We start from the raw sequence: 14,020 nt of genomic DNA, 5'->3' as shown, positions 1-14,020 counted from the left end.
TACAAAATATACAAAACCAATCTTGTAAGTCTCAGCAACTGCAGAGCCAGCACCCAAAGTCCTGGATTAGACTCTGTAGCCAACCAGAGTTGGATTCAGTCTGTCCCTGGCCTCAGTTCGCAGGGACAACCAGCAAGGTCCTCTCCTAATGTCGGCCATAAGCAGAAGGGAAAAGGAAAAAGGGACAAGATCCTCGTGATCTCCCACTTTCATATGAAGTATTCACGTGAATGGGATGTTATACACCGTTGGTCAGTCTCTTGGTCACCGGTTTCTCGTTGCCCCTCTCGCGAGATGTCCATCCATACTTATCAATAAGTTTGCATTCCATTGCTAGGTTTACCAAAACATGTGTCTGGTTCTCCAGGAAAATGCAGCTAATATGAAGGCTTTAGCTGACAGGCAAAATTCACTACAAGAGAAGCTTGTTTTTTAACAAAACCAGGACAGCGAGTTTGTACCCTGGGGCAAAGAAGTGCCCTCCTCCTTGCACATGCCCTTCCCTATATGCACGTCTGATCTCCTGCAGGTTTCCTGCCCACCTTTGGCCCCGCGTGGGTGAACATGTACGGCTCCACTCGCAACTACACCCTGATGGACGAGCACCAAGAGCTGAACGAGGGGCTGGGCGAAGGCGTCTCCTTCCGGGCCCGGCTTCTGATGAGTCTTGCTGTGGAGATCCTGGACACCACCAACCCAGAGATCAACAGCTCCACCGAGGTGCAAGTCGAGCAGGCCACGTCAGTGGCCGATGTAAGTCACCCTGACCCCACAGCTTTCAGTCTTGGGTCTCAGGTCTCTTGGTTAATTATCTTTGGTCTCACAAACTGAGGGTTTCATTTAGTGTTGTCCTCAGCACGGTGAAAGCAAGTTTTGCAAGGATTTCAGATTTTATGGTGGTTCGAATGCTCACCTCTCTTAGGAAGGAATATCCAAGTGAGGGAGGACCCTAAACGTTGAGATGTTTCTCCAGCTGGGAGTTACAAAGGACAGAGAGCCATCTCCTAATGCCCGCTCTCTCCTATCCTGAGGATGGGTTTCAAACAGAAGCCAAGAATCCAATTCATTTCCCAACCAATCCTGGTGGGTGGAAGTGGCCAGGGGAACTGAGTGGCTGTGTCCTAGCAGAGGAAGCCCCACAGCTTTAGTCCTGATGTGCAGAGTCCACAAGGCTGTTGCCAGTGCTCCCCATCAACAGGCCCATCCAGGCTTGTCCTACCTGAGGCTGCCCACACAAGTCAGTCCATATGAGCCACGGGTGTGAGGCTGAAATGGGGAAATCTGATGGCAGTGCACCCTTCTTCAGAAGTAAATCACCTTAATTCATAGAATCATTTTGGTTGGAAGAGACCATTAAGATGATCAACCATAACTTAATTCTAGCATTAAACCATGTCCCTAAAAGCCTCATCTATAAAGTATTTTAAACCCCTTCAGGGATGGTGACTCTACCGCTTCCCTGGGCAGAAGAAACCCAGAAATAAAGCCATCCCGAGTATCCAAGCAGATGGTTTGGTGAGGTTTGATTAGTTCAACTGGTGAATGAACTCAGGCTTATACTCCTGAATGTCCCTCGGACAGTCCCTCGCATGCAAGGGATGACTGAGCTCAACACATTTAAAAGTTAGGCTAAAATATTTAATTAAGCCCTTTTTGCAAGGAACCCAGAGATGGCTCAGGCAGAGAAAACCCTCGTGGTCCTCCTGAAAGCTTGAGCAGTGACTTCTCACCTTCAAAAAGCCCAGGAGGGTGCTCAGAGGTGCCAGGTGATGTGCCGGTCCCTCTGGCCAACCCCAACCTGCTCCCCGGGATTCCTCCCGCAGAACTGCACCGGGAAGATGGAGGAGTTCTTTCTCTTTGGAGCCTTCCTGGAAGCTACCATGATCGACAGGAAGATTGGTGACAAACCCATCAACTTCGAGGTCACGATAGGTTGGTTGTGTTTTGGGGAGGGTGGTTTGGAAGCATATTTGGCAGGGGATTCAGGGTATGAGAGCTGGGTTTATTCCCCATTTCCCATGCGAACACATGCAGGGCTCTCAGCTGAGGGAGAAGGTGGTGGCTACTTGGCTGGTACACGCTGCGTGAGGCCCTAAATCATCTGTTGTGTTCGTGCTGTGGCCGGTGGAGCTGCTCCCTCATCCACCCTGGCTTTGTGCCTCCTGGGGCTGAGCACCAAAGGATGGGGGTGTGTTCCCAGTAGCTCAAGAGGGGACATTAGCAGAGGACAAACACCCATCACTAATTTGTGGTTCCTGGGCATGGTTGCAGAGAGTTGAACTCAACTATCCCACATGGTTCCTGCAGAGAAAACTTCTCCCCAACCTGAATTAGAGCCAAGAGGTTGAGCCCAATTGGAGTTATAACTGTGACTTTATTCCTTCTTCTCTTTCCTTGAGGTAACTATGGGAACCAGCTCGATGGCATGAGCAAATCTGTCCTGCGGAGGAAGAAAGACGGAGGGGATGGGGACGAGGAGGAGTCTGAGCTGCTCCAGAACTCAAGTGAGGATGAAGGTGATGAGGATGGAGAACTGGTCTCCGTTTCCTCATCTCAACCCGTGAAGCCCCTGGTCACAGACAGGTACGTGTATCCCTCTGGCCACCGAAGCGACACTGGGCAGAGCCGTGGCTCTCGATTCAGACGTGGTCTGGTTCTCACATGCACTGGGTGTCCAAGCTGAGGTGAAGCCAGTGGTGAAGTCGGAGCCATCACGGGGCCTGGAGTCATTCGGCCAAAACAGATGTAGGAGCAGCAGTGGGGACCAGATCTCTATGCCCTGTAAAGGGGGATTAGATACCATGTGTAGATACCTCGCCTCAGATCCTACAGTCTGCCACCTGAACCCCCACAGTACTGAGCACTCCTGCGGGTTCTGTGATGTCCAACAAGGGCTGAGTTCACCTCCTGAGCTACCCTACGAAAGACATCATCCTTCATCCACCTGGCCAGATGTGCACCCAAAACTCAAGGCTATCTGATTCCTTTAGCGTTCTTCTCCTGTGGCAAATAGGGATGGAGATAATCAGTGAATTAAAAAAATCATTGTTGGGCACTAAAAAAAAACACAGGCTCACTCCCATACATACAAGTTTGATACATTTAGGGAACCAGTCTACAAACAGGTCCTTAGGATCACTGCCAGCCTTGGTGGCACAACCCAGTCCTGCACATACAATCATTTTGGTTGGAAGAGACCCTCAAGATCATAGAGTCCTACCATAACCCACCCCTGGCACTGCCCCATGTCCAGAGAACCTCATGTCCGTCTGTCCAACCCTCCAGGGATGGTGACTCCAGCACTGCCCTGGGCAGCCTGTTCCAATGCCCCACAGCCCTTTGGGGAAGAAATTGTTCCCCACATCCAACCTCAGCCTCCCCTGGTGCAACTTGAGGCTACTTCATCATCAGGAAGATGAGGTCTGGGCTTTACCTCTGTGCTCTCTCCAGCTGCTTGACAGATAAAGATCTTATGGGCACCATGCGGAGAGAGGCAAAGTCCATCTAGAGATAAAACAGCTTTCAGCAGGGAAGGTAATTTGTGCTGAGATGAGGTGCAATTTCTTCGTCACTTTGGATCTGAAAGCCAGACAAGGTCACAGACACCCATGGAGGGAAGGATGCAAAAAACTGCTGGAAAAAGGTCTTGAGAAAGTGTTAGGCAGGAGACTGGGGTACAAGACTTAAGGCCTTTCGGGCTCCCTAAGTTGCAGTGTCTCTCTCTCTTTCGGTCAGTCTGTCCATCCCCACTGCTTACAGTCACCAACAGCCACACTGGTGTTGAACAGAGCCAGGACTGGGGAAACTGGTTTTACACCGGATCTATTGGTGCATGGCTGGTGGTCAGTGGACAAATTGCTTCTGTTTTCTCTGCCTCAGTCTCTCCAGCTGGAAAATTCTGATAATATTTTTTCATCTGCTTTACAAATTGCTTTGTGACATGCACAGAGCCCCCACCCTAAAACACAGACAGGACCCAGAGAGCTGCTCGCTATTCTGGTGGGTGCTTTGCCCCCCAAGCAGCTGGATCAGAAAGCCCTAAACTGGACAGGATCAGCTCAACACGTCTTGGTATATCTGGGCTGCCACCACAGCCGGGATTTGAATACAAAGGACTAATACTAAAGAAAGCTAATTGGATTGAACCTGATGAGATACACTTCAAGTGGATTTTAAGCATTATATGAGTAGATAGATGTTAGTAGAGTTAACTGGCAGACTTAATTCAAGTGGGCAATGGATTGAGGGTGTTTGTGCTCCAGACAGAAGTGTGTGCCTGAGGTTCCCTCCCTTGTTCAGCAGCTCCTACTCAAGGGGATGTCAGCGGAGATGAGAAGCACCGGCGTGTTTCTGACTCTCCTGCTGTTCACCCAGATGTATCCGGCCCCTGGGTGCCTGGAGCCTCATGCTCAGTGTGGGGTTCTGCTGACACCTCCTGGCTGGAAGTGTCCTCGTGGCTTCGGAACGATGAGCTGAAGCTGCTTTTAACTAAGGGTGATCCCAGGTGCAGCAGGATCTGCAGCGGGTGGATCCCAGCTCACAGGCAGTGCTTTGGAATCTTAGCATAGAATTGGACCATGGCTCAAGACCATGGAGTCCAACCATTAACCCACCCCTGTCCCTGCCCCATGTCCTGAGAACCTCATCCCATCTGTTCAACCCTCCAGGGACGGTGACTCCAGCACTGCCCTGGGCAGCCTGTTCCAAGCAGCATGAACCTGTTCTTCAGCCTCATCCTCCCTTTAAGTGTCCCATGGCTGTTACCCCTTCATCCCACCAGCACATGAAAACCTATCACCTTTGCAAAGAGCAGAGAGCTCTGCCAGGGGACACAGGAGATGCCCACCAGGCTTCGGTTTCCCTCGTGTCCCTGCTCACGCTGGGGATGTTTCCTCTCTGCTGGGCTATGGGCGAGATCATGAGATCTGAGATGGTCTGAGATGGTAAATTCGCAATCCCTGGGCACTGCATACATCCACCCTGGGTCTGGGTTGGGAGGGGTGCTAGGAGAGCTGGGGCCTCTGGTCTTCAGGGTGCAATTCACATCAGCCCCCTCTCCCATCCCTGGCCTCCTGTATTCCCCTGTGGGGAATGCTGTGTGGGACATGAGTGTTGCCACCATGGAACGTCTTCTGCCTCCTCTTGCAGGAACTACTTCCACCTGCCCTACTTTGAGAAGAAGCCCTGCATCTATATCAAGAGCTGGTGGCAGGACCAGCGCCGCAGATTGTATAACGCCAACATCATGGACAAGATTGCGGACAAGCTGGTCAGTACGTGCTGGGAGATGGGATGGGGCATGGGCCTGGCATGAGGCACATCCAGAGTCCTTGTGCCTCTCTGCAGCATGTCACAAAACAGGGACAAACGGTGCAAGGAGCCACTAGCAAGCTTGAGCCAAAACGGGGGAAGTTTCCTAGTGCTAAATGGTCCATGATTTGAATGTCCAAATCCTAAGAGCTTAATGAGTTTTCTGGGGGTCGGACCCAGACGTCCCCAGCACAGGGAGCAGGAGCAGGGAGGCTTTGTCCCCCTGGACTCTTGGGACTGAACCCCTTGTGTGGCAGATCCTCCTTTATAGTCTCAGCTCGTTCCCAAGGAGCTTTTGTGACAGCTCCACGTTGGTGGGGTGACAGCAGGAGCAAAGGGAGAGCCCTGCAAGTCCAGCCAAGGCAGTGTGGACATTGGACAGCAAGTGTCATGGGGAGTGGTGGAGACTTTTCCATCACCCAGAGTCCACTCCCCACAGCCAAATATAGAAACATGGAATCATTTTGGTTGGAAAAGCCCCTCAAGATCATTGGGTCCAGCCGTTATGCCACCCCTGGCACTGCCCCAGGTCCTGAGAACCTCATGTCCGTCTGTCCAGCCCTCCAGGGATGGTGACTCCAGCACTGCCCTGGGCAGCCTGTTCCAATGCCCCACAGCCCTTTGGGGAAGAAATTGTTCCCCACATCCAACCTCAACCTCCCCTGGGCAACTTGAGGCCGTTTCCTCTGCTCCTGGCGCTTGTTCCTGGGGAGCAGAGCCCGACCCCCCTGGCTCCAAGCTCCTTTCAGGCAGTTCAGAGATCAGAAGGTCTCCCCTCAGCTCCTGTTCTCCAGCTGAACCCCCCAGCTCCCTCAGCCGCTCCCATCACACTTGTGCTCCAGCCCCTCACCAGCTCCGTTCCCTTCTCTCCACTCGCTCCAGCACCTCAAGGCCTTTCTTGGCGTGAGGGGCCCAGAACTGCCCCAGGATTGGCGGTTTGACCTCCCCAAGTCCCAGCACAGGGATGGTCACTGCCCTGGGCCTGGTGGCCACACCAGTGCTGGTCCCAGCCAGGATGCTGGTGGCCACACCAGTGCTGCTCCCAGCCAGGATGCTGGTGGCCACCTTGCCCTGTGTGCCAGACCTGAGTCCTGAGGCTGATAGGTCTGGAGAAGCAGCAGATGTTTCCCTCTGGCAGCCCCCACAGGGCTATTCTATGCATGGTTGGACCTCAGGGGGGCCTTGCCTCACTGCAGGGCTCTGTCCCAGCACCCCTCCATCGCTGTTGCAGGAGGAAGGTCTCAATGATGTGCAGGAAATGATCAAGACAGAGAAGCCGCATCCTGAGCGCCGGCTCCGAGGGGTCCTGGAGGAGCTGAGCAGCGGGTGCTTGTAAGTAACAGATGGGCAAAGAGGCCACATTGCAGAGCCCTGCACTCTGTGGGGCTATGGGCAAGGTTTTGAGGTCGCCTTGCCATTATCCTCTGGATGATGGGAAAGCATTTCATCACATTGGCACAACATAGAATCACAGACTCATAGAATGGTTTGTGTTGAAGGGACCTTGCCAGCTCCCCCAGTCCCCCTGCCGCCATGAGCAGGGACATCTGCACCAGCTCAGGTTGCTCAGAGCCCCGTCCAGCCTGGCCTGGGATGTCTCCAGGGATGCTTCATCCACCACCTCTCTGCCCAACCTGGGCCAGGCTCTCACCACCCTCAGCACAAACAATTTCTGCATCGTGTCTGGCCTGAACCTCCCTCCTTTAGTTTAAAACCATCACCCCTTGTCCTGTCACAACAGGCCCTGCTCTAAAGTCTGTCCTCATCTTTCTTCTTGGCCCCTTTTAAGCACTGAAGGGCTGCACTAAGGTCTCCTTGGAGCTTCTCTTCTCCAGCTGAACCCCCCAACTCTCTCACCTGTCCCCAGCAGAGCTGTTCCAGCCTCAGGTCATTTCTGGGGCTCCCCTGGCCCCTCTCCAGCAGCTCCATGTGTGTCTCGTGCTGAGGGCCCAGAGCTGGATGTCATTTCAGCTGCTTTCTGGCTCAGAGCATGGGAGAGATGGTGCTCACACCTGCACTCCAAAGACCACAACGCAATGGTGAAAATCTTGATGTTGTGGCCTCCACAGGCTGGTACGTGATCAGCAGCTGCTCCCCACGCATGACACTCAGCTGTGGGTTCAAACAGGCCACTTGGGCACGATTGCGTTGCAGACTGGAGGGAACAGGGACATTGCCTCTGATGGCAGAGATGCAGACGGCAGAGGCTCCTTGGGGAGAGCCCATGGGCCACCATGGGGCTCATGCTGCTGACTTTTCCCACCAGGCGCTTTGTGACATTGGCTGACAAGGACCAGCACCATTCATCCCGCACCAGGCTGGACCGGGAGAGGCTCAAGTCCTGCATGCGGGAGCTGGTGAGTGGATCTGGCTGGGCAGGGAGGAGGATTCATGGACAGGGGCTGGACCTTGTCACTGCAATGGGGAAACTGGTCCTTGGGCGAGCTGACTTCCAGTCTCTGTGGACTGATGGTTTGGGGTTTATTTCTGAAATGAGGAGCCCAAGAGCATTTGGGTCTTAGCATCATAGAATCATTTTGGTTGGAAAAGACGCTGAAGATCATTGAGTTCAACCATTGACCTCATACTGCCAAGTCCACCACCATCCCATGTCCCTGAGAACCTCATGTCCGTCTGTCCAGCCCTCCAGGGATGGTGACTCCAGCACTGCCCTGGGCAGCCTGTTCCAATGCTCCACAGCCCTTTCATGCAGAAGTCTTGCACAGGTTCCAGGTGGCACTTGGGTCCACACCGCTGCCTCCCCATCATCACACTCTGCTTTGCCTTGGGAGGAAATCCAGGAGTCCAGGGGAATATTGCTGTCAAACAGCTGATGGAACTGGGAAGGAGTAATTTGGGGGAACCCTGCAGAACACAGCGGTACACAAAGCCCAGATCTGCGACTGATGGCCCAGTCCTTTGCAAAGGAATTACAGTTGTACAAAGAGCAGGTGGCTTATCCAGCTGGCACAGCCAGGGACACCGGCTTCAGCAGCAGTCACATACTAGAGAGCGATGAATTTAACATGTGGAAGCCTCCATGTCCCCTCTTCTGAACTGTTGGGTGCTGAATTACAGCAGGGTCAGCAGAAAGGGAGAGACTATTCTTAACAGCAGGCTTGAAGCCACCCCAATATGCCCTAAGCACAGCTGACGCTGAGGTCTAGATTGGATATTAGGAACAATTTCTTCCCCAAAGGGCTGTGGGGCATTTGAACAGGCTGCCCAGGGCAGTGCTGGCGTCACTAGCCCTGGAGGGTTGGACAGACGGACATGAGGTTCTCAGGACATGGGGCAGTGCCAGGGCTGGGTTATGGTTGGACTCCATGATCCTGAGGGGCTTTTCCAACCAAAATGATTCTGTGATTCTATGACACCTTTCTGTCCTGCGTATCTTCTGCTGGGACAGATGTCTATGCCTAATCAGGGCCTTCCCTGCATCCCGCCAAGGTTGATGAACGGTGTCAGAAGTACCATCACCAGGATGCACATGGTGGGATTAAGGCATCTGCCTCCTCACCACCCCTTCCCAAACATCGGGGACCTCCCTGGTGCTGCTCCCTTCTCCGTGTTCCTTTCTGCTCTTGCTAACGTGGTGTCCTGGGCTCCCCTTTAACCGCAGGAGAACATGGGCCAGCAAGCCACGACCCTGCGGTCGCAGGTGAAGAAAAACACAGTGAAAGACAAGCTGAAGCTGGTGCAAAACTTCCTGCAGAAGCTCCGGTTCCTGGCGGACGAGGTGAGTCCCTCTGCACGGAGAGCGGGCGTTGTTGGGGTCAGAGCACGGCGACATCAGCCTGGGATGGATGGAGACCTCTCTGCAAACCCTGTAAGTGGGTGTCCCTGGTGTGCAAGGAGCCATCCAACCCTGCACGCCGCCTTGTGCCCCCCAGCCTTGCCCATGCACGCTGGGCTGGAACGAGTCAGCGCTAAAACAAATTAAAGAGCTTTTCGCAGGCCGGTGACAGAGCCGGGTCCTGCTGCGCCCCGGCTGGAGGCATCGCTGGCAGCCTCAGCCATGGCAGGGCCACACGGTTCCCTGGGACATGGGCCATCGGAAGGTGGCACACGTCCACACAGTGTTAAATCCGGCAGCAGGGAGCCCTTCCTGATCCTGGGGGGAATTTTTAAAGCGGTTTGCAGAGGGCTGTGGGACAAAGCCCTGGTCTCTTGCAGAACTCAAACCATCTGATTTCTATCAACACACTGTGTTCTTGCTTCACTCCAGCTCACGGCTAAGAGACAACAGTCCAATACATTAGAGCTGCTCACAGCACTTGCAAAGGGATGCTGTTTTCTGCAAACTATTTTTTCCTTCCTTTAGAACCATTACTCTGATATTTTTACCTTTGAGGACTGGCTCAGCCACCGGGGGTTACTGGCCCTGTGGGAGCTGTAGTTGCCCCTCCTGTTCTCATTGCCCACACAGGCTCCAACCCCGACTGCACATCCCTCGTTACAGCAGCGCTTTCCTTGGCTTTAATCACCACAGCAGAACATGAACCAGACTGTAAGGTGTGGTGGGACCTGTCCAGACAGGGAGCATCTTCCGTAGTAAGGAACGAAGGGGTGGGCCCTGCCCTGCACTCCCTGTGGCCACTGAATGAAACTGAAAATCTTTAGTCTTCTAATCTAAAATGATTATTTTTCTAAACTAGAACCGATGTAAATCCCAGTTTCTTTCCTGCTGGGCGTCACCCTGCTGAGTTTAGCTCTGAGCAGCTTTTCTTAGGCACAAAGTCTTCTGCGGTGGGAGGCTCAAAACCATTTCAGTGGCCCGATGTGGCAACAGGTGCATCCATCTCCTGTGGCACCTGCTTGGATTTGCCTTCAGGTCTCCAGCCCCGCTGGTGCCTCAGTGGTCGGAAAGAACTGAGGCGCTAACAGGGCTCTGGTGGTGTCCACAGCCCCAGCACACCATTCCTGACGTCTTCATCTGGATGATGAGCAACAACAAGCGCATTGCCTACGCCCGCGTCCCGTCCAAGGACATCCTCTACTCCATCGTGGATGAGGAGATGGGCAAGGACTGCGCCAAAGTGAAGACCATCTTCCTCAAGGTGCTGCTCTGGCTTCTCTGGGGGACCGGCAGCCAAGAGGAGGGAGGTGGAGGATGGAGATGAGAGAGCTGGGTGTCCAGTTTTGCTGGGGCTTGAATACCAGGCAAAACATGTTCTGCTGGTAGGGGTGGAATTCTGCTGCTAGGAAGTGTGAACCACTGGTCATATCCAGTCTGGTAAGTGAGAAATGTCTGGAAGAAGAGAGATGTTTGATCCAGCTGGCCATGAAGGAGATATTTGATCCAACTGGCCACGAAAGAGAATCCTACCTTAGAAAAGAGCAAGCCATCATGGTGGGATGACAACATATGAGCCAGATGAGTGTCACCATCCCAAATGATGAGGGCTGGGTTCCTGCTTTTAAGGGGCAGTGGCACCAGGAGGAGTTGAATGCTGCAAGAGGTGGTCTGGCCATCTCTAAACCCTTCCCTATGTCCATGTAAACTCTTGTGTCACTTTGTCCCCAGCCGCCTGGAAAGAGGGGCTTTGGACCTGCTGGCTGGACAGTTCAGGCCAAGATGGAGATGTACTTGTGGCTGGGTCTCAACAAACAGCGCAAAGACTTCCTGAGCGGCCTGCCCTGCGGCTTTGAGGAGAAGAAGACCGCCAGAGGCCAAAACCTGCCGTCCTTCCCACCCATCAGCCTCCTTTACACCAGTAAGAGCGTCCTGCCTACTGTGGGTCTGGGGACGGGGCATGGAGAGGGCAGGGGGAGCCTGGCCTGACACCACGTGGACCAAGGGCGGCTTCCAGGAGCTAAGGGGAAAATCACAGAATCATTTGTTTGGAAGAGAACCTTAAGATCATCAAGTCCAACCATAACCCAACCCTGTCCCTGCCCCATGTCCTGAGAACCTCATGTCCGTCTGTCCAGCCCTCCAGGGATGGTGACTCCAGCACTGCCCTGGGCAGCCTGTTCAATGCCCCACAGCCCTTTGGGGAAGAAATTGTTCCCACATCCAACCTCAACCTCCCCTGGTGCAACTTGAGGCCGTTTCCTCTGCTCCTGGCGCTTGTTCCTGGGGAGCAGAGCCCGACCCCCCTGGCTCCAAGCTCCTTTCAGGCAGTTCAGAGATCAGAAGGTCTCCCCTCAGCTCCTGTTCTCCAGCTGAACCCCCAGGTCCCTCAGCCGCTCCCATCGCACTTGTGCTCCAGCCCCTCAGCCTTGTTGCCCTAAATCATTCCATTTGTCCCAGTCTGAGGTTCCCACTGCTCCCATGGGGAGCTGGGGTGTAGGAATGGTGAACCCCCTCCCATACCCTGTTCATAGCTGTCATTCTGCACAGCAGGATGCTGAGGAAGTCCGTATCCATTCAGGACTCATGTTTTGAGCCCGTGTCCTGCATCAGTGCTGGCCCTGAGCAAAAATGTGCCGTGGGGACCTCGTATCAACCTGTCTCACCTCCCCTCTCTCCTGCAGAGAAGCAGGTTTTCCAGCTACGAGCTCACATGTACCAAGCCAGGAGTCTCTTTGCAGCCGACAGCAGTGGCCTTTCGGACCCCTTTGCACGAGTCTTCTTCATCTCCCAGAGCCAATGCACCGAGGTAAACACCATCTCCTCACCTGGAGGGATGGGTACTGGTGTTGCATGTCCCATCAGGTCCAAAGGTCTCCTGACTGCTCGTGAGTCATGGATTAGGTTGGTCATGGCGTCCTGGGGTGGGAAAACAGCCATGGTACTGGGGCTCGACTGTCTCCAGGAGCACCTTCACAACATGTCCCCACACACCAGCACACAGCTGTCCTGTGTCCCTGTGACCGTGGTTCATCTGCCTGGTTATGAGCATGTTGAAGTGGGTTTTGTGTCTTCCCTTCTGAGCTGAGGGCTGCCAAGCTTTAGCAAGCCTTGTGGATGTTGGGAATAATTGGTGTCTCCTTGTGCTGTTGGGCTTTTGTCTCAGAAGAGTCCTTGGGAGACACCCCGTGCCTCACTGGTCCAAAAAAGAGGCAGCAGCCCACCAATGGTGCCAGGCAGCTGAGTCCAACACCCGCTCTGCTGCCCTTGCAAAGGCCTTTGCCCTGATCTGAAGCAGTAAATCTCTCTCCCATTCTTCCAGGTTCTCAATGAGACCCTTTGCCCGACCTGGGACCAGCTGCTGGTCTTTGACAATGTGGAGCTGTATGGAGAAGCCCATGAGATGCGGGATGACCCTCCCATCATTGTCATTGAGATCTACGACCAGGACACAGTGGTAAGATGAGTACCAGCAGAGGGAAATGTTAATTACTGAGATGCTGCAGCCCCTCCTGAGTTGGAGTCCAGGCAGATGGTGCAGAGGGCGTGAGAAGCAGCTTCTCTCCTGACCCTTGTAAGATTGTCCCCCTGATATGTCCCATGGGATGAGCAGCCTCTGCTGCTCATTAGATCTCAGACTCAAAGACACCTTATTTTTGGAGAGTGAAGCAAGAGCTTTTGTGAGGCTTGAGGCAAGGAGACATTACCTGAGTCTTTCACTTTAGAAAAGCTGCTCAGCCCTGGCCTCCTTGCTGTCCCAGCCCTGGGCCTTCTCCTTCATCTTATTTGAAGAAGCCAGGAGTGAAAGCTGGCACTGAGCTTTGGTGTCACACATCCACTGGGCTGGTCCCAGTCTGACTGTGATGGGGAGAGCTGTGGGATGAATTTAGGAGACCTCACGTTGGGTCAGCAAACCCAATCACTCTCTTTGCTTCTCCAGGGCAAAGCTGACTTCATGGGCCGCACCTTTGCCAAGCCGGTGGTGAAGATGTCAGATGAGCACTATTGCCCCCCACGCTTCCCCCCGCAGCTGGAGTACTACCAGATCTACCGGGGCAACTCCACCGCCGGGGACCTGCTGGCTGCCTTTGAGCTGCTCCAGGTGCCTGCTGGCCAAAGCCACCCCAGACCCAGGGAGGGAGGGGATGGGTGGGATGCAGCGTTGCAAGGTGGTTCAGCTGGAGAACAGGAGCTGAGGGGAGACCTTCTGATCTCTGAACTGCCTGAAAGGAGCTTGGAGCCAGGGGGGTCAGGCTCTGCTCCCCAGGAACAAGCGCCAGGAGCAGAGGAAATGGCCTCAAGTTGCGCCAGGGGAGGTTGAGGTTGGATGTGGGGAACAATTTCTTCCTCAAAGGGCTGTGGGGCATTGGAACAGGCTGCCCAGGGCAGTGCTGGAGTCACCATCCCTGGAGGGTTGGACCGACGGACATGAGGTTCTCAGGGACATGGGGCAGTGCCAGCGGTAGCGTAACAGTTGGACTAGCTGATCTTAAAGGTCTCTTCCAACCAGAATGACTCCATGATTCTATGTTCTCCGTTGCCTGCTAGGGCAGGTGCTCATCCAAGCCCTTTTTTTCTCTAACTCACCTTGCAGTGGACTGGTTTCTCTAGGACTGGCTTATGTGGGATAATTGATGTCCTTCATGCCCTGGTTTGGTAACAGGACCCAAAAAGTGCTCCTGGGCTCAGCTCTTGGGCCATTTCTGCATCTCTTCACACTCAGCCCAGGCAGATGAAACTCCTTGCAGGAATAAAGGGAAAACCCTGGGCTGCGGTGGGTTGATGGGCTGAGAATTTGTCTTTGCTGCTGGTTGTGTCCTGCATGGACACAGAGCACTGCCCAGCACCTTCTGCTCACGCATTTGCCTTTTCCCAAAGCACCTGCAGGGTTCGATCAGCTGGATGCTCAGCAAC

General features: G+C 53.9%; 1 protein-coding gene across 7 annotated transcripts in view; it reads left to right on the top strand.

The window, feature by feature from the left end:
• The window catches only part of OTOF (otoferlin), a 114,538-nt gene that overhangs the window by 76,527 nt on the left and 23,991 nt on the right, over positions 1-14,020 (top strand). For all 7 annotated transcript variants that reach the window (XM_071807220.1, XM_071807219.1, XM_071807218.1 and 4 more), the window contains 12 exons: positions 530-753; positions 1,824-1,932; positions 2,400-2,583; positions 5,149-5,269; positions 6,542-6,642; positions 7,577-7,667; positions 8,933-9,049; positions 10,218-10,370; positions 10,838-11,027; positions 11,791-11,915; positions 12,429-12,563; positions 13,047-13,208. In XM_071807220.1, the coding sequence (XP_071663321.1) occupies positions 530-753; positions 1,824-1,932; positions 2,400-2,583; positions 5,149-5,269; positions 6,542-6,642; positions 7,577-7,667; positions 8,933-9,049; positions 10,218-10,370; positions 10,838-11,027; positions 11,791-11,915; positions 12,429-12,563; positions 13,047-13,208 (1,712 nt within the window). The remainder of the gene's footprint in view (positions 1-529; positions 754-1,823; positions 1,933-2,399; positions 2,584-5,148; positions 5,270-6,541; positions 6,643-7,576; positions 7,668-8,932; positions 9,050-10,217; positions 10,371-10,837; positions 11,028-11,790; positions 11,916-12,428; positions 12,564-13,046; positions 13,209-14,020) is intronic.

The sequence above is a fragment of the Patagioenas fasciata genome, chromosome 3 (genome assembly GCF_037038585.1).
Source record: "Patagioenas fasciata isolate bPatFas1 chromosome 3, bPatFas1.hap1, whole genome shotgun sequence".
Lineage (NCBI taxonomy): Eukaryota > Metazoa > Chordata > Aves > Columbiformes > Columbidae > Patagioenas > Patagioenas fasciata.
The sequence above is the reverse complement of the archived record's forward strand: the minus strand, read 5'-3'. Positions and strand labels throughout refer to the sequence as shown.